This window comes from Typopeltis vanoorti, chromosome 22, assembly GCF_054136105.1.
Source record: "Typopeltis vanoorti isolate ZY-2024b chromosome 22, IOZ_Tvanoo_1.0, whole genome shotgun sequence".
Classification (NCBI taxonomy): Eukaryota; Metazoa; Arthropoda; class Arachnida; order Uropygi; family Thelyphonidae; genus Typopeltis; species Typopeltis vanoorti.
Window position 1 is genome coordinate 64,040,775 of NC_143570.1, and position 26,013 is coordinate 64,066,787.

At 37.3% G+C, this 26,013-nt stretch overlaps 1 protein-coding gene across 4 annotated transcripts in view; it reads left to right on the top strand.

Annotated features, from left to right (window-relative positions):
- The window catches only part of LOC150094462 (hemocytin-like), a 2,636,009-nt gene that overhangs the window by 1,573,589 nt on the left and 1,036,407 nt on the right, over window positions 1–26,013 (top strand). For all 4 annotated transcript variants that reach the window (XM_090412206.1, XM_090412207.1, XM_090412208.1 and 1 more), the window contains one exon: window positions 24,682–24,782. In XM_090412206.1, the coding sequence (XP_090268332.1) occupies window positions 24,682–24,782 (101 nt within the window). The remainder of the gene's footprint in view (window positions 1–24,681; window positions 24,783–26,013) is intronic.

Below are 26,013 nucleotides of genomic sequence, written 5' to 3' on the forward strand. Positions count from 1 at the left end.
TTCCTGCCATGTACCCTCAATTGGTGTACAGGATATGAGTACTACATGAAAAATTTACATCATTACTAACTTCCCATCTACAATTTTCCTCCAAACCAGTCTGTTACTTGTCAAGACTCCAACATTATCAGATCTTATATTTCTATCGTCTAAGGCACTTTGTACCGTATCAATCCACCTATATCTTGGTCTGGGTCGTTTTCCTGCCAACCTGGCAGAGAACACTTGTTTTGCTAATCTTTCCTCTCCCATTCTATTTAAGTGACCATACCACCTGAGATTAGCTCTGCTAACACATTCCTGGATGCTGATAATGTCAAGTTCTTTCCTAATATCCTCATTTTTAATATGATATTGCCATTGATGCCATCTGTTCACGCCTCTAATCTTTCTCAGGACTCTCATATCTGCGGTCTCTAGTCTTTGACTTCTGACCCAGCTCTCAGATCCATAAGTTAAAACTGGTTTGAACACTGTCTTGTATACAGCTAATTTAGTGTTCCAACTAATTTCTCTCTTATTCCATATGAATTTATTCAATTGACTTCCCACCATACCAGCTTTGCTGATTCTGTTGTCTATTTCTATATTTAATTTACCATCTTCAGTAAAAATCGTGCCTAAGTAGCTGAAATGTTTCACTTGTTCCACAGGTTCTCCATTCATAACACAGTTGACATTTTCAATGATTCTACCTATTTTCATTGTCTTTGTCTTTTTATTGCTGACCTTCATACCATATCTATTACAACAGCTATTCAATTTAGTCAGAGAATCTTACAGACTTGTAGCGGATTTATTTAGACGTATAACATCATCCACATAAAGCAAAGAGCTGACATTAACATCTCCGAATTTGATATAAGGTTTAATACCACTTTCCTTCATAATGTGATCCATATAGATGATGAATAACAGAGGGATAATGTACATCCTTGTCTCACACCAGATTTAACATTAAACCATCTTCCTGTACTTCCTTCAATTCTAACTGCTGACTTACAACTCAAATAAAGACTAAGTATTGCTTGATATAATGCCCCATTGACACCATATAACTGTAGCATATTGAATAGCTTCTCTCTTGGCACCTTGTCATATGCCTTTTCCAAATCGACAAAACTTAAATACAGATCTTTGTTATATTCCCATGCTTTCTCGACCATTTGTCGTAAAGTGAAGATCTGATCCTGACAGCCACTATTTGGCCTGAATCCAGCTTGTTCTTCACCAAGCTTTTCTTCCACAATTCTTCTCAACCGTTTCTCAAGTATACTTGCATAGATCTTTCCAGGAACACTCAGTAGGGAAATACCTCTGTAATTCTCACATTCAGTTTTATTTCCCTTTTTATATACGGGTACTATGAGAGCTCTACTCCAATCATCGGGAATTCGTCCCTCTGTCCAGGCTTTCTGAACTATGCAGTGCAGCCACTGTAAGACTTTTATACCACCATACTACAGCATTTCTGGTCGAATATCATCTACTCCTGCTGCCTTTCCACATTTCAAGCCTTTGATAGCTTTTTCTACTTCAAGTATGGATATGTATTCCTGACTGCATGCCTGGTCAGTGTTTTTTATAACTGTGCTGTCATCACTGCTTGTTTCATTTAGCAGTTTTTCAAAGTAATTACTCCATACTTCAAGGATATCTTTTTCTCCTGTTTTCATGTCACCTTTATCATCTCTAACTCCTTTTACAGCACTCTTTCCTCCATTCCTAAGCTTCTTCAACAACCCCCAGAATATTTTGCCACCTTCTTGATATTTATTTTCTATATTCTTGCCAAAGTCCTCCCATGACTTTTGTTTAGCTAGATTTACACACTGTTTAGCTTTCTTACATTTGTCGCTGTATTCTGTAAGGGTAAAAGCTGACTTATTTCCCAGGAACTTTTGATATGCTTTCTTCTTTTCCTTCACTGCCTCTTTAACTTCCTGTGTCCACCAGGGAGTTCTGATTTTTTTTTATCCTTGCAAACAACCTCACCACATGCCTCTCTGGCAGAATCAATCAATGTTTTCTTCAGAGTTTGCCACTGAATCTCCAAGGTTTGATTCCTGTTCTCAAACTCTTTCATTTTCTTTTCAATAATCTTTCTGTATTTTAGTCTACAGTTCACATCTGAGAGCTGCTCAACTTTTATTCGCTTTAAAACTTTCTTGCACGTTATTCTTTTCAATATGAAATTCAATTTTATCCTGCTCAAGACTAAATAGTGATCACTTCCAATTTCAAATCCTCTGTACACTCTTGTGTCCTGCACTAGGGAGAAAACATCACTATGAACAATAACATAGTCAATGAGACTTTTCTTATTCCTAGCCTCTTCTCTCCATGTGAATTTGTGCACATTTTTATGTTGGAACATGGTGTTATTAATAACCAGTCCATGTCCTGAGCAGAAATCCAACAGATATTTGCCATTATTATTAGCTTTGCTCTTTTCTCCAAATTTTCCCAAAATATTTTTGTATGTCTCACAATCATTTCCTACTCTGCTATTTAGATCCTCAACGAGGACCAACTTTTCCTTTTTCATTGTGTCAGTTGCTTTTTCTAAAGCCTCAAAAAATTCCTCCACTTCTACCTTAGTAGAACCTTCTGTGGGACCATAGGCACAAATAAGTCTCATTGTCGAGTTCCCCAATTGCTAAGAAATTATATTCTTGAATTAATCCTTTATCCAAGCGTAAACAAATAAAAATTTTGCATGTGAAGTAACATAATGACTGGGCTACTTGTATATAGAAGCAAATTTCTCCACATTAATTGCCTTAGTATCCCATAATGCTATGCACATATCCTTACAGACATGTGTAATGCTATGCATTATGGGAAGGGCCACTCCAGACTGGTTTTGACCTTTATTGAGGTCTCATCAGTGAGCCAGACCCAGAAGTGATACCAATGTTGAAGTAATGCAGAAGTCATATTTCCATATACAGATAGTCAAAAGGGGTCAAACGTTTTTACTAAAATACTCAGATTTAGAAGAAGATGTTTGAAAGTTTTTTCAGTTGGTTATATTATAAATTAAAGATACCAAAAATTTGCGACATTGGAAATTTTTATTTGCTTACACTTGGATAAAGGATTAAACCAAGAATAAATTTTCTTGGCATCTTTAATTTATAATATAACTGAGTAAAAATCTTTAAAAAAAAAAAAAAAAAAATATATATATATATATATATATGCCAAGAAATTTTCTTGGTTTAATCCTTTATCCAAGTGTAAGCAAATAAAAATTTGCAATGTCGCAAATTTATATATATATATATATATATATATATATATATATATATATATTGTAATATGGGTGTTCTTTGTTCCCATTGTACATCTTATGCTATTACTTTTACTTATTCTTTCTCTATATATATCTTTACTTTCTCTTTATACTCTATTCTTACTTTACTCTTTGCCTAAATTACTACTGGTTACCTAATAATACCTTGGGAACCATGGAAAATTTATTTAATGTTATGACTGGGCCACCAAGATTCCCCTTTATGGGTATTAAATATAATTAGGATTACCTGCGGTATCTCTTTAGATCTATCTCAAGCATTATTGACAGTCGTGGCTACTCTTATTTAAATTTGCACACAGGTTCGCATTTTATTTAGAAACAGTGCATTGGATCAAGGATCAGTGAATACACATTCTTTAACATAACAAACATATTTATTAAACTAGGATGCAATAATACAGTTTAATGAATGAATTGGCACTTGAAGATTTTTAAGCTAAGAATTAAAATATCTCATACATTGTACATACATAAAAAAAACACATGCAGCAATACTATCATATACTTCGAACAACAAGTTTCTCATATCTAATTACACCAATTTTCCTTAGCCTCTTAGTCCAGAACAAACAATCATAATTTAACTTTATAAATGTCTCGCCAAATATATATATATATATATATATATATATATATACTTCAAGCAACAAGCTTACCATATCTAAATTAATACCAATACTTCTTTAACCTTTTAGTCCGGAACATATAACCACACATTAACTTTGGAATTATCCTTCCAAATATCAGTCAATCTTCCGAAATGTTAAACATATACATAAAAGTTGTACTCACAGTTCTTCTCGTGACACATATATCTGAACTGGCTCTTTCATCTCTTATCTGGTTCCACTGACTTCTTTTCCATCCTGAACCTCAACATTCATATGGACTTCTTCTTTTCTTTAGCTCTGTTACATCTTGGAAGATTTTTGGGGATTGGAGCATATCTCACCAATACTGCCTTTTCATCCTGGGCATTAACATTCGTGCGGGCTTTTATCTTTAGCACCATTGCATCGTGAAGAATTCCAGGGAATTGATGCATATTACAGTTCAACTTCTCCTTAGACATTTCCCTACTTGTCTTCGGACATCCAAATGACCAGCGATGCTGGATTTCGAGACACTACGAGAAGAGACTGAGTTTTCTTCTGTGTTTTTACATACCTGCTTCCTTCCTTCTTCGCTTCTGCCTCTGCAGACCAGCATACTGCCATTGCATCGCTGCATGCATACCGCCTTTGCTTACTACATACTGGATCTGCTGCCTCTGGATACCTCGATAAAAAAGCCCCTGGATCTTTTCTTGATCCTTTCTTATACTTCCTCTTGCAGTCCCTGGATTAAGGTTCGAGAACCCCCTAACATTCCAGCGCAAAAGGGGGATGTGACCTTCAGAGGTGTCGATTACTTCTGTTTCCCCCCAGAACACACAAAAACAATCTTATTCACTACATGTAAGAGATCCTTAGTTGTTCGCCGCCTGTTGTTGCACTGTCCTTGAGACATGCATTAGGTTAGGCTTCGAACAATTGAAGGCACTTTACATTTCACAAAGTTTCTAAGCTCTTTCTTTGAAATTGGAACTACTTAAAAATGACAGGCTGCTTTCTAAGGCATTGTTCTTGAAATACACAGTTTAGCATTTCTACCTTTTCAATACATACTTGCATGATTACAGTTAATATAAACCTTATATACAAAATTTTTAATAACAAAATTCAACAATCAGCATTAAATTACAATATCCTTTTATGTACACTATTTGTGACCTCTGTAAAAGTCGATGTAAAGTTAAGAAAAAAATTACTACTGCATTGAATTTTACAATATATAATACGACATTGGATATCTAATCACACCAAAGTGCATGACTTTACATTTACTGACATTGAATTGACATCCATTTTCCCATGTCCACAATTCCAGTCTGTTCAAATCATTCTGCAAGTACTGCATATCAGCAGCATTCCTGATTACCCTACCTATCTTTGCATCATCAGCAAACAGTGTATGTTGCCTGTCAATTCCTTTCCAATATCATAAATGAAGAGATTGAATAATAGTGGACCAAGGACTGATCCTTGTGATATACCACTAATTACCTTAAATCTTGTAGACTTACATCTCCCATATAACGCTTTTTGATATCTGTCAGTCAGCCATGCTCTTATCCAAGCTATTATTAAATTATTTAAGGAATTGAACAACGTAGATACGAATATAAATTAAATTACACTTTAATAAATATTTCCGATATTTCAGCAACGTCACGTTGTCATTTTCAAAAGGAACTTACAAAAAAAAAGGGCACGTGCACATAGGCACTACAACACGGTAACTGAGAATGAAGAGATGAAGCTATTATTCTCCTAAAAGCCCTGATGGTGCCCTCTAGTGGGCTAAGTAGGTGTTCTTGGCCATTGGGCTGAAGGTCTGCTGATGTAAGCCTCCCAAATTTGAGGCAGTCACATACAACCAAATTTGTTGAGGTTTGGAGAGTTTCTTAGGGCTGAGAATTAAAATATCTGATTCCATAAATAGTCTTTCAAATTTGTATTTGCTACGGTGTAGTACTGTAGCTTTCCTCCACCGTATTCTGTGGCATGTATCCAGAGCATGGTCTGCAAGACCAAAATGACTGTACTTGTGAAAACGGATGTAGTCCTTGTGTTCAGAAATTCTGATATTCGCTGTCCTGCCTGTTTGGCCAAAGTAAGACAGTTTACAACTGCAAGGGACCTGGTATATACCAGGTAGATCTAGGGGAAGTGGTTGATCTTTGGTGGAGCAGATAAGGGATGCCAATTTTCTGTAAGGCCTGTAACAAGAGGTCAGGTCACGTTTCTTTAAAATTTTGGTAATTTTTTCCGAGGTGCCTCAGATGTAGGGAATGTTGATGGATTTAGAGTAATCCTTGTTGTGAAGGGGGGGGGGGGGCTGTGGTTTGTAGGTTTTAATATTTTTTGGATTTTTTTTGAGGGGGGGTAGCCATTGGCTGAGAAAGTGTTGAGGATGTGATTTAGTTCAGTGTTTAGGGCCATGTCGTTAGAACAGATTAGTTTAGCCCTGTTGTATGGTGTTTTCACCACTCCATATTGTTGTGAGGGGGGGGGGGATTGTTGGTGAATGTACCTGCCTGTATGGGTGGGTTTTCTATAAACTGAGAATGCCAAGGTTCCATCAGGCTGCCTGGTGACTAGTGTGTCTAGGAAAGGGAGGCTATTGTTTTCCTCTTTTTCCAGAAGGAATTTGATTTTGGGGTGTTGGTTGTTTAAGTGTGTTAAGAAGGAGAAGAGTGTCTCAGAGCCATGTGGCCAAATAGCAAACACATCATCAATGTAGCGAAGCCATATGGTTGGTTTTTGTGGGGCAGAGGCTAAGGCTTTTTCTTCAAAGGTCTCCATAAAGAAATTGGCCAAGGGTGGGGAGAGTGGTGAACCCATGGCTGTCTCCTCTATTTGTTTGTAGAAATTTCCGTGCCAAAAGAAATAGCCTGAGTTCATTGTGAACTGAAATAGGGCTGAGATATCAGGAGAAAATTTAGTCCCACTCAAGGAAACTTGAGTGGGACATTTGTGAATAAGGAGGAGACGTCAAAGCTGACCATTATGTCAGTATGTTGGAGTGTAAGGTTTTCTATGCTGGCTTTGAAGTGGGCTGAGTTTTTTATGTGTGATGGTGTGTTGACAGTATAGTGTGTGAGCTCTTTGGCCAAATGTTTAGTTAATTTGTATGTGTGTGTATCGGGGGGGGGGGGGGGGGAATCAATGCCATCCACTATGGGATGTAATGGCACATTTTCTTTATGTATTTTTGGGAGTCTGTAAATATGGGGGGGATAAAATGGCTTTAATCTGTTGGTAACTTCTACAGGCTATGAAGTGACCTTCTTAAGGAGCCTGTGAAGTTTTCTAATTTGTGAGTTGGGGGGATTGTATTTGATAGTGAGGTAGCCCAATCTAATAGAAGAGCATTAAGCTTACCTGTGTAGTCCTTTTGGTTACCACCACTTTGGTGATTACTAATTCTTTATTATTCCTCATTTCCTATAGAGCTTTATATTCCTTGTTGGATATGTTTGTTTTTGGTGGTCTTGCTTTGGAGAGGACACAAGCTACATCTAGTCTTACACTGTTTGCTATTTGATGTGGAAGGTGGCGGATTCCCCTTTCGATCTGGATCATAATATCCTCACTAGGTATTTTTCTGGGAGCAGTGGCGAAGTTGTTGGCCACATAAAAGCGCATTGAGTGCTTCAGGCTTCAGGGTGACTGAAGAAAGGTTGATTATGGTGTTGGTAGCAAGTTTTGGATTGACGGTAGAGTTCTTTTTTAATTTTTCGAATTTTTTCATCTGTCGGCCTCGTATTTTTTCAAATTCTTTGTCTGCAGTGGTACACGAGACGTCATGTAAAATAGACCAAAGTTCATGATTTAAAGTGCATGAAAGCTCATCTTTGAAGGCACGAATAGCTTCGTTAATGTCTGCTAAGAGAAACCACGTGGCGGTGATTTGTTCACGAAGCAACTCGTAGCTAGTGTGGTTATGTATACGGAGAGTTTTTTGTGAAACAAAACAGTGCTTGAATTTTACACAGTTCGGGATTACCTTATTACCCAGGCAGCGTTTCAGGAAATTTAGACGATTTAATTGTCTAGACAGCTTCAACTTCATTTTACCGTATTGGCGGGCCTTCCGTGCGATCGTATCTCCGTGGATGATGTTGATTCTCGTAGACAGGCTTATACATTGGTTATGCATTATTAAATTATTTAAGGAATTGAACAACGTGTAGTGCCTCGAGTAGCTTATCCAAGCTAATATTTCATAATCCAAACTGATATTCTCCAATTTATGCAACAGTCTTAAATGCTATATTCTGTCAAAAGCCTTAGCAAAATACAAAAGTATTATGGTGTATCTATTTCCCTTGTCTAGTTCACTGGTAAAATTGTTATAGAATGTAAGCAAGTTGCTAAACATATGACCTTCCCTTAGTAGACCCATGTTGCTCATTGCAAAGTAGAGATTCACTGTCAATCCATTTCTTAATGAGAGCTGTAACCAATTTTTCCAAAATCTTCATCACCACTCCTGAGATATTGATCGGTGGATAGTTGGATACATCGGTCTTTGCACTACTATTGTGCAGTGGTTGATAGCTTTTAGCAAAATGGGCACTCATTAGTTGAACAACCTCTTCTGCATCTGTCACCTTCACACCATTTGCATTCGGAAAAGTTATTTTTTATATTCATTCTTTCTTTTACTTAGAGCATTGATAAAATCCTTGTGGGTTGTCTTTTCATACTCAGACTTTTGTGACTATTCTAGCCTGTTGCTTATATTTTTTATCGTCGTTATGCACCCAGTATTCCTCCACATCGTCCATTTCTTTCAAATATCTTGCTTAATAAGATTACATATCCATTTGTCTCCTGCTCTGTTTCTTCAAACTCTTGGGATACATTCTGATATTGCATCATTTAAGTATTTTTTAAATTCTTCCCATACACTGTCAATATTCTTCCCATCAAGCAACTGATACCATTCTGCTGAACTTAGTATGCTCCTCAATTGTTCTTAATTTCCTGCTTTGTAGTTCAGCATGTAATGTTTTCTGAATGGAATATTGATAAACTTAGTCACTCCCCAAGCGAGTACCCTATGATCATTGTCACCAACCAGAATCAGAATAGTTAGGTCTTTAACTGAAACACCCTCTGACACTATAATCAAATTTAACACTCTTTGATCTTGAGTTCCTTCTCTCAGATGCTGCTTGAGAAAGTTGTCTCTCAGCAGCTTAATAAATTTAGTTTCATTCTTCTCATGAGATTTTACTGATTTTACTGAGTATGGATAGCAGTCTGCTTGTATGATGTACAAATTAAATACTCATAGAAACAGTACAATATGCATTTGGTCTGTTCAGACAGATCTGACTAGGAAGTACAATGGAAAATGCACTGGAAATGGAACATATTAAGTACTGGATGTGGAAACATTTGTTCCTTAAATAAAAAAAAAAATAATAATAATAATAAACAATAATGAATTGAAAAATTGAATAAGCAAATATGAAAATAGCTTGCATATCAGAAACAAAAAAGAATGGTAAAGGAAGGTATAAATTAAATAACTATTACATTTTTTCAGTGGAGTAGAGAAACAAGAGATGTAGGAATAATAATACATGAGGATTTTCAAAATGAAATAAAATGATTGGAATGTTTATCTGAAAGAATACTAAGAATAAAAATAAAATTACAATATAAATTTTTGTTCTTATTTATTATTATTACATGATACTTCCAAGGAGTCTAAGGACTCATTATTATTATTCAGGAACTCCATGGAGTCATAGGCATCCATCGTGGTAGACCTATCTTAAACAACAAAGGCTATCATACCATTCCTTAAACTTGTTTGCTGTTTTTGCACTCACTACCCTCTCAGGGAGTGCATTCCATGATCCAGCCACCCTCTATGAAAATAACTACTCCTCACCTTCTTAATTACTACCATTCTTAACTTCCAGGCAGGCCCTTATCCTTGCTCCTTACTTTTGATCTACCACATGAAAGAACCACCCAGTGTTTATTCCTCAACAGTTTGAATGTCTCAATCATATCATTCCTTCTTCTTCTATGGACCTCTGCAGTCTTCATGTCCTCAGTATGTTCCCATAGCTGACATTGTACAGTCTTGATATCATTTTTGTTATCCACCTTTGCACCTTCTCCAAGGCTAATTTATCCCCCTTAAAATCCTGGTGACCAAATTTGAACTCACTAATTCAGATTTGGTCTGATCAGGGCTTTATACAATTCAATCACCACTCTTCTATATCTGCTACTTGGCATTCTTCATTCTTAGCAGTCCTCTGGGTCACCTTCAACACCCTAGCTTCAACTTTCTGTCAGTTATCACCCCAAGGTCTCTTGCCTCTTCTGCTTTCTTTAGTACAATTCCTCCAACAGAGTATGCAGCCTCCCATCAATGGATTCCAAACTCTTCCAATTTCTTTAGTACAGTTCCTCCAACAGAGTATGCAGCCTCCCATCAATGGATGGAAATTCCATCCATTGATGGGAGGATTGATGGGATTCCATCCAAAATTCAAGACTTTAGGTTTAGTTGCATTTTGCCAATCTGCCCAAGGACTTTAAAGTATTGTTAAAGGTAGCGAAAGAAAAGAGTGACAGAGTTAGAATGGTTAGTCTGTTGCCGCGGTATGACAGAGAGGAGTTTAGAAGGAGGGCCATAATTGCAATTGACATTATGCGCAGGTTATGCAGACGGTGTGGTGTGTAATTCTTGGACGTGTGGAATGAATTTGATGGGCGAAAGAATTTATACAAGATGGATGGCCTGCATTTGAATGGATTTGGTGTGTGGAGACTGGAAAAAGTGTTGCTGAATGAAGTGAAAATGGATGTGCAGAACTAGGGAAACTAGAACTACCAAGGAGGGGGAGGGGAGGGGAAGTGGATATGCAGACATCAGTGAGACAGTTGAATGTATATAATGTACCCGAGCCAGTACTAAGGACAAAAAATCGGAATGGGATAGTTAGAATAATGCATCAAGATAGGGGTGGGACAAAGGGACCACTGCATTTCATGTATACTAATGCCAGGAGTATTAGGAACAAGAAGGAAAAATGTTTGGCCTTGATTGGCTCTTCCTGGCCACAGGTTATTGGCATTAGTGAAACATGGCTGACGGAAGATGATATATTTAGCGGGATAGAATGTGTAGGTTATAGTGTGTTTAGGAGGGACAGAGAGAATAAAATCGGGGGAGGGGTGTTATTGATGATAGCTGATGAACTGCAGCCAAGGAGAATTGAAGTTGTATTGCAGGATAGTGAAAAGAGCTCATTTGAGGCTATTTGGTGTGAGATTATGATTGGCAGAACAAAATATACAGTTGGGTGCTGCTATAGACTAGGTGATGGAATAGATGGTGGAGATAGTATGCATAAACAAATTGATGAAATGAGTGGAAGGAGGGTAATTATTATGGGGGATTTCAACTATGGTAACATTGATTGGAAGTAGGAGAGGACACGTGTGAGGAAGGAAATGGATTTTATTCAATTATTAAGGGATAACTATCTGAGACTGCATGTAATTGAAAATACTAGGGGTTTGGGAGTGCTTGACCTGGTAATAGCATCTGAGAATTTGACTGTAATGAATATGACCATGTTGCCACCTGAGTGAGAGAGTGATCATAAGGTCTTGGGAGGTGGCTAAAGGTGTGGAATTTTCGATTAAGACAGGGTATATGTGGAATTGCGATGCTGGCAAGTATGACAAGTTTAGGAGATTGCTTGGATCAGTGCCATGGCATGTACAACTGCAAGGACTGGATGTCGATAAAGCGTGGGAAGTGGTCAAGGAGCATTTACAGGAGGTTATGGCTGATTGTATACCTAGGGTCCGAATAGTAAAACAAGTAGGGGTTAAATGGATGAATAACACCATTAAGCTTGAGCTGCAAAAAAAGAAACAACTGTGGAGGGAATTTAAAGAAAGAGATGACCTGCAGGCACACGAACGGTATAAAGTGCAGGCCAGAAGGGTAACGAGTGTGGTAAAAAAAGCAAAAGTGGATTATGAAAGGAAACTAGCTATGTAAGCTAAAGAGAATCCCAAACAGTTCTTTCAATATGCTGCAAGCAAGGAAAAAACTGTACACGACAAAATGATTTTAAGGAATGACAATGGTAAGGAGGTCACTGAATCAGTCGATATAGTGGAGTTACTGAGCGAGCACACTTTGCAAAAGTATATCATCCAGGTGGTGACAATGAATAAATGGGAATTGTGATGAATGAGGTGGAGGTGAATAGTCTATTACAGAACCTTAAAGTGAATACATCTATGGGATTGGATGGTATACCGGCATGGGTCTTGTGTGAAGTGGCTAAAGAATTATCAATGCCCTTGATCACGTTGTTTAACCTGAGTCTCAGGTCTGGTTTATTCCCGAAGGTGTGGAAAGAGGAGAAAATAGTTCCACTGCATAAAGGAGGATCCAAGACTATGGTTGCAAATTACTGACTGATCAGCATATAAGGAGTTGTTGTCAAGGTCTTGGAGAAAGTAGTCAAGGGAAAACTACAGGAATGAATTGATGAAAATGAGATACTGTACGGGGGGACAGCGTGGCTTTGTGAGAGGAATGGTTTATTTGTTCACTGATGATGCAAAGTTGGGTAGGGCAATAGTGAATGCAGAAGATGTCAAAATCTTGCAGGATGACTTGGATAGCTTGGAGTTCTGGGCTAAGGAGAATGGATGTCAATTTAATGTGACAAAAAGTAAATTTATGCATTTTGGGGTGAAAAGATTATCAACATTACACCACACTGGTGGAACCTTACTCCAGGAGATTGATGAGGCCAGGGACTTGGGAGTGTTGGTGGATAGGGAGATGAAGTTTAGGGGGAACATTGCAAAAGTAGCTAAATCAGCTCATCAACTCACTTGGTTGTTGAAAAATACCTTGATGAGCAGAGACAAGCAAGTTATTGTACCTCTGTACTGAGCCTTGATAAGACATCATCTCGACTACTGTGCCCAGATTTGGTCACCTAGGGTCCTTCTTGATGGGGAGGAGGTGGAGAGGATCCAGAGGCGAGCAACTAAGATGATAGCAGGTCTATGGAATGAACCATATGAGAACAGGTTGAAGATTTGTGGGTTGCAGAAATTAGTTGATAGGCAGAAAAGGGGAGATATGATTGAGACATTCAAATTGTTAAAGGATTTCTGTAGGATTAATTCAGGGATATTTTTGAGATCAGGACTGGTGGTGGGCGAACTAGGGGACACTTATGGAAGCTGGGCAAGAGTGTGGTTAGCAGGGGTGTTAGAGCTGGATTCTTTACTTTTAGAGTGGTAAATGATTGGAATAAGCTGCCAGAGTCTGTTGTGGGTGCTATGACGGTGAGTGAGTTCAAGACAAGGTATGATAGATACCATGAGAATGTCGTATAGTTGTGTGGACATGATGTTTAGGGCCTCCCTCGACGAGTCTAAGGACTCCCTGGAGTCGCCAGTAATAATAATAATACATTGGTACCTTGGTTAACGACGGTAATCCTAGAAAGGATTACCGTCGTTATCCAAGGTGCGATTCCCCCATAAGATTTAATTGGAAATCTATTAATTTGTTCCATCTCCTCCCCACAACCATAGTACATGTTAAAAATGCAGATAAAATTCATTTAAAATGTCATAAAAATATGGTAAATATCATTTATTTATTATACAGTATATGTATTTGCTACAAAAAATTGACATTAATAAAATGAATTGTTCATTAAAACAGTTTTTAATTATCAATCTTCACCAGAAGGACAATTGGGCTCATTCAGATTTTTTTGACAAATGGACCTGTAAAAAACATGTCTAGGGTTGTTTGCTTCTGCTTCTTTTTTAAAATGTTTCTGAAAAACTGCATGGACTTTTCATTAAATAGATCTGCAGTTCCGATAACCTCAGATTTATTTGGATCCCATTTCATAGCAACATTTTGAACATCCTCCCACTTTGCCAAAACATTTTTGATTTCAGCAGTCACAATTTCTTCTTTCTCTCCATCCTCATCTTCAGATGAAATTTCCATTTCCTTTTCTTCACATTGCAGCTTGAAAAGTTCTTTTAGCTCGTCAGTAGTCAGTTCTCGGTCATGCATCTCCAATAATTCTTCAACATCTTCCTCTACTTCCAAGTTAAGATCATGGCCAGGAAGTGTTTTTTTCTTCTTTCGTGATAAATGTCCTGTTGGTTATTTTCTTCCAAAAGAACCCAGTCTCATCACAGTTGAAGACTTGCTGAGGTAGGTATTCCTCTTCTTCTATAATTCTTGCTATGACAAATTTATCTGCTGCTGCTTTGTCAGCGCTAGTTGCCTCTCCATGTCTGACCACACTATGAATTCCTGTTCTTTTTTTAAAGTTGTCAAACCAACCTCTGCTACCTTTGAAATCATCATCATCTACCTCAGAACTTGATCCCAAAGTCTTCTTTTTCAAATCTTGATAAATCTGTTTAGCTTAATGACAGATTTGATTTTGAGATGCAGTATTGCCTGCCATTTCTATGTCTTTGATCCAAATTAGTAATAGATTTTCCATTTGCTCAAAAAGAAGCCCTCTGACATTCAACTTTCAAGTTCCCTTAGCAACCTTAGCTACCATAATTTCTTCTTTCTTAGCCAAAATGGTTAATATTGTAGAATGACTGGTTTCATATATTCGAGCTAGCTGCATAACTTTCACACCTTCATAATGTTTTGCTATTATTTCTTTCTTCTGTTCAATAGAGAATATTTTTCTGTCTTTTTTTCCCTCACTAGCTTTCTTTTTGGGACCCATTTTGTCACACAGTAAAAAAATTCACTCTGTAAAAAAAAAGATACACAAAATATGGTATTATTGCAAATTGTACAACACTAAGACAAGGGATTATTATTATTATTATTATTATTCAGGTCTCCATGGAGTCAAAAGACTCATCGTGGGATGTCCTTCCTAAGAACATAAAGTCTGTCAAGACTCATTGAGGGGAGGTTCCCCCTAAGAAACACAAAGTCTATCATACCACTCCTTAAACTCGTTGACCGTTCTCGCACTCACCACTCCATCAGGCAATGCATTACATGGTTCAACCACCCTCCATGCAAAGAAACCACTCCTCACCCTCTTGCTCACAGTTTCTTTTCGTAACTTCCAGGGATGGCCTCATGTCATCACTCCTTCGCGCTGTTCAACCAAGCGAAAGAACTCCTCAGTGTCAACCCTGTTACCACCTTTCAACAGTTTAAAAGTCTCAGTCATATCACCTCTCCTTCTTCTATCCACCAAACTCTGCAGTCCACATTACCTCAGCCGATCCTCATAACCAAAATTGTACAGTCCTGACACTATCTTTGTCATCCGTCTTTGTACCCTTTCCACAGTTAATTTATCCCCTTCAAATCCTGGAGACCAAATCTGAGAACATAATAATGAGTCCAAGTGTGGTCTGATCAGAGACTTATACAACAGAATGATAACCCTTTTATCTCTGCAGGTCAGTGTCCTTCTCATAATTGCAGCAATCCTCTGTGCTACCTTCACCACCTTTGCAATATGTCCCCTAAATTTCAGGTTTCTATCAATCATCAACCCCAGATCACTTGTCTCCCCTAATTTCTCCAGTATAACTCCTCCCATAGAGGATACAAAGAACATATCGTCAGCTGAAAATAAAAGTAAAAATTCAAAAAAAAAAACTTTTTGAAATAAAAGTTAATAGTTAAATTCGAAACCTACAATTTTTGACTTAGTGCATTTTGCTTGTAAGGTGGCAATATTAGATACAGCACTTACCGTAACATACACTGATTAGCAGCTTATAGATACAATGATTATTATACAGATGAGATTTGATTTTGCCTTTTGATGAATGAACAGTGACACGCACATGCCGATTTATTGTCTATATGAACCAACACATAAAAAATAAATGCTTAAATACTCATTTTCATCATAAAACGCATTTATAACCACAAAGTTTAAAATAAAGCACAGTACACTACAAGAAAAGAAACAAATGGAAAATGTAAACAGCTGGCTATGATGGGTCAAACATATCTGAGCTTCTCAGCTATGCTGCGTGGCTGTTCTCTATTCAACAATGTCTTCCCGCACGTGGCTGAGCATGACTGTAAAATTCCTGTTTTTTAGATCGGATAGAGGTTCACATAATTGAGAGTCGTTAACCAGAGCCTGTGTAGTTAACCATGAGATTTTTTTCTTTCAGCCATTCGTCGTTAACCAAGTACGTTATCTGAGGCCGTTGTTAACCAAGGCACCACTGTATATGTAAATTCACATTTGGAGTCATTTTGTTTTCCATTTTTTCCCCCTAGATATTTTCCTGCTGCTTTATGTGTAGTCAGCATCATGTTACTCTATTCTTCTTCTTGCTCTATTTCTTTTTTCAAACCTTCCTGAAGGGCTACCACATCTGCACTATTACTAATAACCCTTTTCAAACTCATTTCAACTGTAGTTTCTGTAGCTTCAAAAAAACTTGCTGTACTTTCTTGCACAAGTTTACTTCACACCTTTGCAGCCACTAACTCTGTAAAAATGAGTAAACATTTACTCAGTTTTATCCAGAGGTGGACAGTCTGGTCAATTAATGATTCAATTCTCACATATCCACTTTGATCGCTCTTTCATAAAGTTAAGTTTCTGCATTGTGCCTCTTCTACAGATACTTTCATGGACAGTTCTCTTCTGAATTTGCCACTAATATTCCTTCACTTTCCTCCAAAATCATTAGAATAAGAGCCACTGCTAAACAACACCCTTTTACAATCCATCCCCAAACTCACCAAACCAACTTCACTGCCTCCTCTTTTATTTCATTTCATCTACTTCTGTCCTTTGGAAGAGCCTCTCTCACTCTTCTTCAACAAAGAATGCAACCTTCAGCTGGTTACAAAACAAAACGTGAACAGATTCCTACCTTTTTTTTTCCCTTTTCCTCTTACCTGTATGTGGCACTAATGTTCTATAGATCATGTGGACTTTGGTCTAAGCGTCAGATATATATATATATATATATATATATATATATATATATATATGTGGCGATTAGTTTTTACTCGGTTGTTATACATTTCAAAAAATAGATTTAATGACTCCAAGACCGAGATAACATATAAAGATTTTAATGATAAATACTACTAGTTTCGGCATATAGCAGCCTTCTTCAGGTATTTATAAAGGAAAGGAATACTAATAAACATTGAATTATTTAAATAAACAAACTGGAAATTACAGGTACAAATTGCCTCACATAATCGATACATAAAAACGTTGTATTTTTCAAGTTGTTCCAACTGGCGTGCCATTGTTTGTTGCAATTGTGCGTGCAAGTTCACGTGAACGCCAATATTGAATAACTGCAGCATGGCTATCTGGGATGTTATAACTTAAATTATTATTTAAGTGGACCGGGTTCAGTAGGATTTCCCGTGATTCTACGATTTTTCTTTCAAACTCATCTTCACAGCGAAAAATATTTTCTGATCTATTCCAGCATACAGAGTGGCTTTGTTGGTCATCATTAGGATTATTTGAAAAAAGAACATGACTGGATAAAGCAGTTGCATGAGATCTTTTGTATGAGATGTCTCTCTTATGCTCTTCTATGCGTTGTTCAATAGATTTGTTAGTTTGACCAAAGTATGGGATATTGCAATCACACCACAATTTATATACTCCAGGGTACTTAAGGTTGTGATGAGTAGGTTTTGGATGGCTGATTAGAGAGCGGATTTTTGGAAGTGTGGTGAAGAAGGTCCTGATATTATATTTTTTAAGGACTTTAGCTATTTTCTTAGAGACTGTGCTAATGTATGGAATAGAGATGCTACCTTTAAAATTAATAGTCTCTGTTGTGCACTGCTTAGGAGGGTTCAGAAGAAGTTTCTTAATTGTTTTTTCAGAGTATCCATTTTGTTTAAAAATAAGAGTGAGGTGATTCATTTCTTTTTGTAGTTCATCTTGTTCATTTAAGAGAGAACGTGCTCTGTGTCCTAAGGTAGATATAATTCCAAGTTTTTGTGGTGGAAAATGATGAGAAAGATTATGCAGATATCTATTGGTATGCGTAGGTTTTCTGTACATAGAGATTTTTAATCTTTCAGAGTATCGTGTAAGCATAACATCCAAAAAAGGTAAAGAGTTATTATTTTCTATATCAGCAGTAAATTCTATATTAGGATGTTGGATGTTTAGATGACGAAGAAAATCTGTGAGAGCTGTGTGCCCGTGATTCCAAATAATGAATATATCATCAACATATCTTTTCCAAACTTTTGGTTTAAATGAGAAGGAAGATATGGCTTTCTTTTCAAAGTCTTCAAGGAAGATGTTAGCTAGCACAGGGGACAAAGGGTTGCCCATTGCCAGGCCTTGTTTTTGTTGGTAAATGGAGTCCTTATATCTGAAGTAACCAGAATGAATGCAATGTTTTAATAAAGTGAACATTTTTTTGGATAATTTATCCTGTAGTAATGTACAGAAATCTCTATGTACAGAAAACCTACGCATACCAATAGATATCTGCATAATCTTTCTCATCATTTTCCACCACAAAAACTTGGAATTATATCTACCTTAGGACACAGAGCACGTTCTCTCTTAAATGAACAAGATGAACTACAAAAAGAAATGAATCACCTCACTCTTATTTTTAAACAAAATGGATACTCTGAAAAAACAATTAAGAAACTTCTTCTGAACCCTCCTAAGCAGTGCACAACAGAGACTATTAATTTTAAAGGTAGCATCTCTATTCCATACATTAGCACAGTCTCTAAGAAAATAGCTAAAGTCCTTAAAAAATATAATATCAGGACCTTCTTCACCACACTTCCAAAAATCCGCTCTCTAATCAGCCATCCAAAACCTACTCATCACAACCTTAAGTACCCTGGAGTATATAAATTGTGGTGTGATTGCAATATCCCATACTTTGGTCAAACTAACAAATCTATTGAACAACGCATAGAAGAGCATAAGAGAGACATCTCATACAAAAGATCTCATGCAACTGCTTTATCCAGTCATGTTCTTTTTTCAAATAATCCTAATGATGACCAACAAAGCCACTCTGTATGCTGGAATAGATCAGAAAATATTTTTCGCTGTGAAGATGAGTTTGAAAGAAAAATCGTAGAATCACGGGAAATCCTACTGAACCCGGTCCACTTAAATAATAATTTAAGTTATAACATCCCAGATAGCCATGCTGCAGTTATTCAATATTGGCGTTCACGTGAACTTGCACGCACAATTGCAACAAACAATGGCACGCCAGTTGGAACAACTTGAAAAATACAACGTTTTTATGTATCGATTATGTGAGGCAATTTGTACCTGTAATTTCCAGTTTGTTTATTTAAATAATTCAATGTTTATTAGTATTCCTTTCCTTTATAAATACCTGAAGAAGGCTGCTATATGCCGAAACTAGTAGTATTTATCATTAAAATCTTTATATGTTATCTCGGTCTTGGAGTCATTAAATCTATTTTTTGAAATATATATATATATATATATATATATATATATATATACATACATATTCAGAGTCATTGTTTTGTTTTTCATTTTTTTCCCTTAGACTTTATTCTGCTGCTTTATGTATAATCAGCATTACATTACTTCATTCTTCTTCTTCATCTTTTTCCATTCTATTTTTTTTAAGCAATTATTTATTATTTCTCGGTATGCATTCTTTTTTCTCTTTGTAGTAGTAGTAGTTTTATTTTATATACATGCTCGCTCATTAATGAATATGTAGAGAATCTTGTTGATGAACAACGGAAGGGTGATTCTTATGGGTTATTATAATTAGAGTGGTATAGATTGGAATGAAAAGAAAAGATAGCATTTGGGAATAAGAAAATGAACTTCTTGAGTTCTTTAGAGATTACTGTCTCAGACAGTATGTAAGGCAAGGCACACAAGATTCAAGAGTTTTGATCTCATCATTTCATCAGACGATGTAATTGTGAATGGGATTTTACACTTTCCTCCAGTTGTTGAGAGTGATTAGAAAGTGATCATCTGAGTTGCAGCTAGCCATATGAAGATTCATTATTCCATATATATATATAACTCTTAACTGTCTCGAAAAGGATATATGTGGAAGTACAAGATGGTGATTATGACAAGCTTTTGAGAGAGTTGAGAGTTATATATATCATGGAATGAGGAGTTTAGTGGTAAGGAAATAAATGCTTCTTGTGAACTGGCCAAGAAATACATAACAGCATCAACGTGTGAATGAATTCTGAAGATGAAAAGGCTTAATAAGTTAGATGTAAAATGGATGAATGAAGCGATAAAGGTTGAAATCTGGAAGAAGAAAAAGGCACTTTGGAGCCAGCACAAGATCAATAACAGTAGTAATCAGTTGAATGAAGAGTATAAAGAGCAGGTCAGGAGAGTGACTCAGTTAGTAAGGAGAACAAAAATGCAATGCAAGCAGAAATTAGCAAATCATCCCAAGTATAACCCTCGTGAGTGTTTTCAATATCTGGCAAATAGAAAGAAGAACGATTATGGTAAACTAATGATAATGGATGAAAGTGGAAGACTGGTAACTGCTGCAGGGGACATAGTTGAGGTATTCAGCAAGCAGTTCATTCGGGTGTTTCATCCTAAGTGTGAAATCAGAAGCTCAAGTGAAATAAGAAAAGACTTAATAGTGAATGAGCAAGAGCTATATGAGGAGTTAAGTAAGCTAGAAGTCCATAAGGGAATAGGACTTACAGGAAGTTAGCATCAGCCTTGGCTTACCTGTTTGACAAGTCTTATAACAGCACAAGTCAGAAAGAAGTGGAAGGAAGCAAAATTGTTCCACTTCACAAAGGTGGTGATAAAGCTAAGGCAACAAATTATAGACCAATCTGAATATCCAGAGTCATAGTAAGATATTAGAGAGTTTGATGAGAGATAGCATACAAAGGTGAGTCGATAACAGTGACATTCTTTGTGCTTTCAGTATGGGTTTGTTAAAGGATTGTCATGTTTTACTAACTTGTTTATGTACTATAACAAAGTGACAAATGTATTGGACAAAGGAGATGCATATACAGCGGTATACTTAGATTGTGCAAAGACTTTTGACAGGTTGCCTCGCCACAAATTGTTCACTAAACTGAAGCAGACAGGATTTAATAACACACCAGTGAGTTGGATAGGTGACTGGCTATCAGATAGGTATCAGCAAGTTATATTTGGGGTGGATGGATTGTGCAAAGACTTTTGATAGGTTGCCTCGCCCCAAATTGTTCACTAAACTGAAGCAGACAGGATTTAATAACACACCAGTGAGTTGGATAGGTGACTGGCTATCAGATAGGTATCAGCAAGTTATATATGGGGTGGAAGGGTGGGGGCAGCACTATTTCACTCGTTTGCACACTTCATGTGCAAACTTTGTTTGCTTATACTTGGATAAAGGATTAAACCAACAATATAACTTCTTGGTGTCTTTTATTTATTTTATATTATCAAAAGTCTTGAACACAGAATATACACAATTTGTACTTTATATACCCTTCTATTAGAAGACTTCAACAAAATAACAGTTGCAATATTGTCTAATGGATATAAAATAGAAAAATATTTGATAATTATTGTTCTTCAGCTAGAACTACAATCTCATTTACTCTACCTTAAAAAACTATACACTGCCTTAAAGTGATTTCAAGAAATAGCAAGAATTCTCTGCAAATACACACATGGACAAAGAATTAGCACACCAAGAAGGAAGCATAGGATTCAACTGAATTTTTTATTAGTGTAATGATACAGGTGAGCGGTGCACATGATGGCAAAAACAGAGCTGAAGGACAATTACAAAGGGATCTGTGGTACGCAATCTGGTCATCATCAATAGTGCGTTGCACTGCCTCGTGCGGTGTTACATGCTACAATACGGTCCGGTGTGGCGGCAAACAGACGGCTGATGTTTGTCCTGCGGCAGACTGGCCCACACGTGTTGGATGCTGTGCTCCAAATCCCGGATATTGCAGCATGGTGGGAGCTGGTGTTTCAGCTGCTTCAAAACATGCTCGATAGGGGACAAGTCTGGGAGCGGGCAGGCCATGGAAGTGTCTGTACATGACATAGGTAGGCCTGGGCAATCTGAGCCGTGTGCGGACAGGCATTATCCTGCTGGTATAGCACTCCTGGTATCCTGCCAGGAATGGGAGAACGTGGGGCCATAGGATGTCGTCCACATACCGCTGCCCCATGTACTACTGCAAGGGGTAATCGGCTATTGTAGGCTATAGCTCCCCAGACCATAATGCCTGCAGTGTGGGAGGTGTGGTGTTTGATAGCCAGGTTGGGATTGTGTCCTTGATCAGGGATCCTCCACACCCAGACACGATGATCATCTGTCCCCAGGATGAAGCGGCACTCATCGCTGAAGACCACACGTTGCCAGTCTGTGGTTTTCCACATCACTCTCGCCTGGCACCACTGCAAATGGAGTTGCCGATGTTGCAGTGTCAATGGGAGCACACATAAATGGCGTTCGTAGATTCGCCTCCACGAGGTGTTGGGAAATGGTTCATGAGAACACTGGAGCCCCTACATCTGCCTGTATAGTGGACCGGGTCACTGTGGGATACCTCCGTGCTTGCCGCATGATCTTTCGATCCTCTTGGTCCTCCTGATCCGATCAGTGCTGCTCTGCTGTGTGGAGGTGCCGGAACGTCTCCACAGCTCCCAACACTGTCAGACGGTTTGGTCAGAACGGTTCATGTTCATGTCTTTATGGCGTGCTGATCACCCTCCGGTTTTCAGGTCGATGATTATGCCTCTGTCAAAGTCCATAAGTTGCTTAAATCGATGTCTCTGGGATCTACCCGGCATTATTGTCATTCTGTACTCTAATTTGCATCGGCCGATGCTTTTCGCTTTAATCGGCTATCGACTACACGCCGGCTTCATGAGGCTGACGGTTCGTGCTTGCAGCACCACCGCAGGGTGTGTGTGGGCATGCACAATTGCACTAAACTTGGATCATTTGCATACCACCCCGCACTCCAGCTATTTGCTTAGTTTCACCATTGTAACATGTTTTCTTCCAGGTGTGCTAATTTCTTTGTCCGTGTGTGTACAATCTCTACACTGTTTTCAAATCAGCACAGAAGTTATCTTTCCTACCATCTACTAAGGGTAAACGGCATCTCTATCCTTACCTCATGTTTATGAAATACCCTGTTTCTCTCGACTTAGTACTTTGTACAGACTGGCTATTCTGCTAAAATGAGAATTTAAGAACACCAAGAGTACATAAGATTACTAGTATAACAGGGTTAGGCCTTGCTTTTCCTTCAATCACACTAATGCAGTTCAGGTTGTGTACTACAGTAGATTTAAATTTGCTTTTCTATTCCTTGAAAAATGTGAAATTCTAAAGAATCATCATAATCTAACAGACTACATGCTTATTATTATTATTATTATTATTATTAGTAGTAGTAGTAGTAGTAGTATTCAGGCCTCCATGGAGTCAAAAGATTTATCGTTGGAGGTCCTTTCTAAGAAACACAAGTGTATCAAGAATCATTGAGGGAGGTCCCTCCTAGGAAACACAAAGTCCATCATACCACTCCTTAAACGCATTGATTGTTCTCGCTCTCACCACTCTATCAGGCAATGCATTCCAAGGTTCAACCACCCTCCATGAAAAGAAACCACTCCTCACCCTCTTTCTCACAGTTTTCTTTCGTAACTTCCAGGGATGGCCACTTGTCATGACTCCTTCCCGCTGTTCAACCAAGTGAAAGAACTCACCTGAGTCAACGCTGTAACCACCTCTCAACAGTTTAAAAGTCTCAATTGTATCACCTTTCCATCTTCTATGCACCAAACTCTGTAATCCACACTCCCTCTCCCAATCCTCATAACTAACATTGTACAGTCCTGCCACTATCTTTGTTATCTGCCTTTGTACCCTTTCCACAGTTAATTTATCCCCTTCTCTCCTAATTTATCTCCAAGTTTTGAGAAGTAGTCATCATAAATTGTTCATTAATTTTTTTAAAAATTAATTTTGTCTTATAGAACTCTATCTAATTCCCTGTGACTTTGTGCTTTCTCCTGTTGTTCAGTCAGCTATGACTAAGACTTTTGGAAGCATACTCATGATGGTTGGCTTATTTTTGATGCAACCAAAAATAGTTTGAATGTTGTAGCTAGTTCTCTGTTTTCTTCCTGAAAAATGCTAATGTTATACCTCATGTTACACAACAAACAATAAAATAGATAGGAATTTTTAATAAATTTCCTTATATATGTGTTAAAATGTTTTTTTTATTTGTTTGTTTGTTTGTTTCAAAAGTATTCTTATATATCTATCACATATTTTCTATGAAACATCTGATAACAGATTAGATATTAAATTAGACCCTTAGTTTATTCAGCACATTCTGCATAGGATATGTGTACATCAGATCTTATTAATTTTTTATTGTGTCCTTCATTTAGTCATAGAGTAAAATTTCTCCATCTGACTAATTTTGACAAATCATTCTAAACAAAAAAAAAAGTTTTTGCTTTTTTTTTCGCATTTTATCTTTTTGCTTTTAACTTCATTCATTTCATATGAATTCAGATCTACTTTTTTTTTTCTAATTCATAATTAAAAATCCTAATATAGTATAAAACTGAATTTCAAAAATTTTGTTTCATTCTTATATATTGCATTCAATATTTTTGTTGTAATTCTGAAAAATATATTTCATTGAAGGCCAGGAAGATGAAGATAATTGGGTAACTTCTTTCTCTGTTCAGTACAGTAGAGATGGAATCACCTGGCATGATGTAATGGATAGCGAGACTAGATCACATGTAAGACTGTTTTTAGAATTTATTTTGTAATATAAAGAATACGAAGTGTGTTCAAAAAAAAAAAAAAAAAACTGAACTTTTTGAATAGCATGCCAACCAGCACAGACAGCATGCTGCGGCTAATGAGTGCATCTAGTGGCAGGTTTTGACAACAAACTACCATTTTCCCCATTCTGCTATGAGCATTAGTTGTTGAGTTACACTCGCTGAAGTGAGCATGTACACCAGCTGTTTGTCGGATTAATGACAAAGTAACAATGAAAGAGCTTGAAGAACAATATGTGTGTGTGTGTGTGTGTGTGTGTGTGTGTGTGTGTGTGTGTGTGTGTGTGTGTGTGTGTGTGTGAAATTTTGCTGCAAACTTGGTAAAAAATTTTACACAGACATTCATTTGCTTAACCAAGCATAACGGTGGGCACCGTATGAGCCGAATGCAGTGTGTGGTTTAAGCATCGATGGATGAGTCGGTCAAAGATGAAAATGTTGTTGGTTGTGTTTTTTGATTGGAAATGCATTGTCCATTATGAATTTGTACCATGTGGTCAGATAGTAAACAAAAAGTACCACCAGGAGATTTAGCATGTTTTAGGGATGCTGTGCACAGGCCTGAATTGTGGGAAAAACCAGGCTTGGATGTTGCACTACAACAATGCGCTGGCTAATGCTCTACTCCTCATCCACAGTTATATTGCAAAACATCAGACATCTGTTGTGTCCCATCCAGCTCTTAGACCCATCAGACCTTTTCTTGTTTCTGAAACTTAAAACCACTTTGAAAGGACATCATTTCCAAACCATAGAGTAGATTCAGGAAAATGAATGCAATAAGAAAACTGCATGGCATCACAGAGAGTGCATTCCAGGAGGCATTCCAACAGTGGATGAAACGTTGAAAACATTGTATCAAGAGTAGAGGGGACTACTTTGAAGGGGACAGTGCTTAAAATGTAAAATGAGCAATAAATTCTTTATAGGAACAGTTCAGTCTTTTTTTGAACATGCCTTGTATATTTCTCTCTCTCTCTCTCTCTCTCTCTCTCTCTCTCTGTGTATGTGTGTGTGTGTATAGTATGAAGGATTTTTCTTATAGAAGAAGAAGGGGAGGGAATCCATTGGGTCTCTTCCTTTCATAACAAGAAAATGGAGATTAACCTTATTTGAAATAATACACATATATGAAACGTAGAGAAAATCGATTCTTAGTGCACAGAGAAATTGATCATTATGAGAG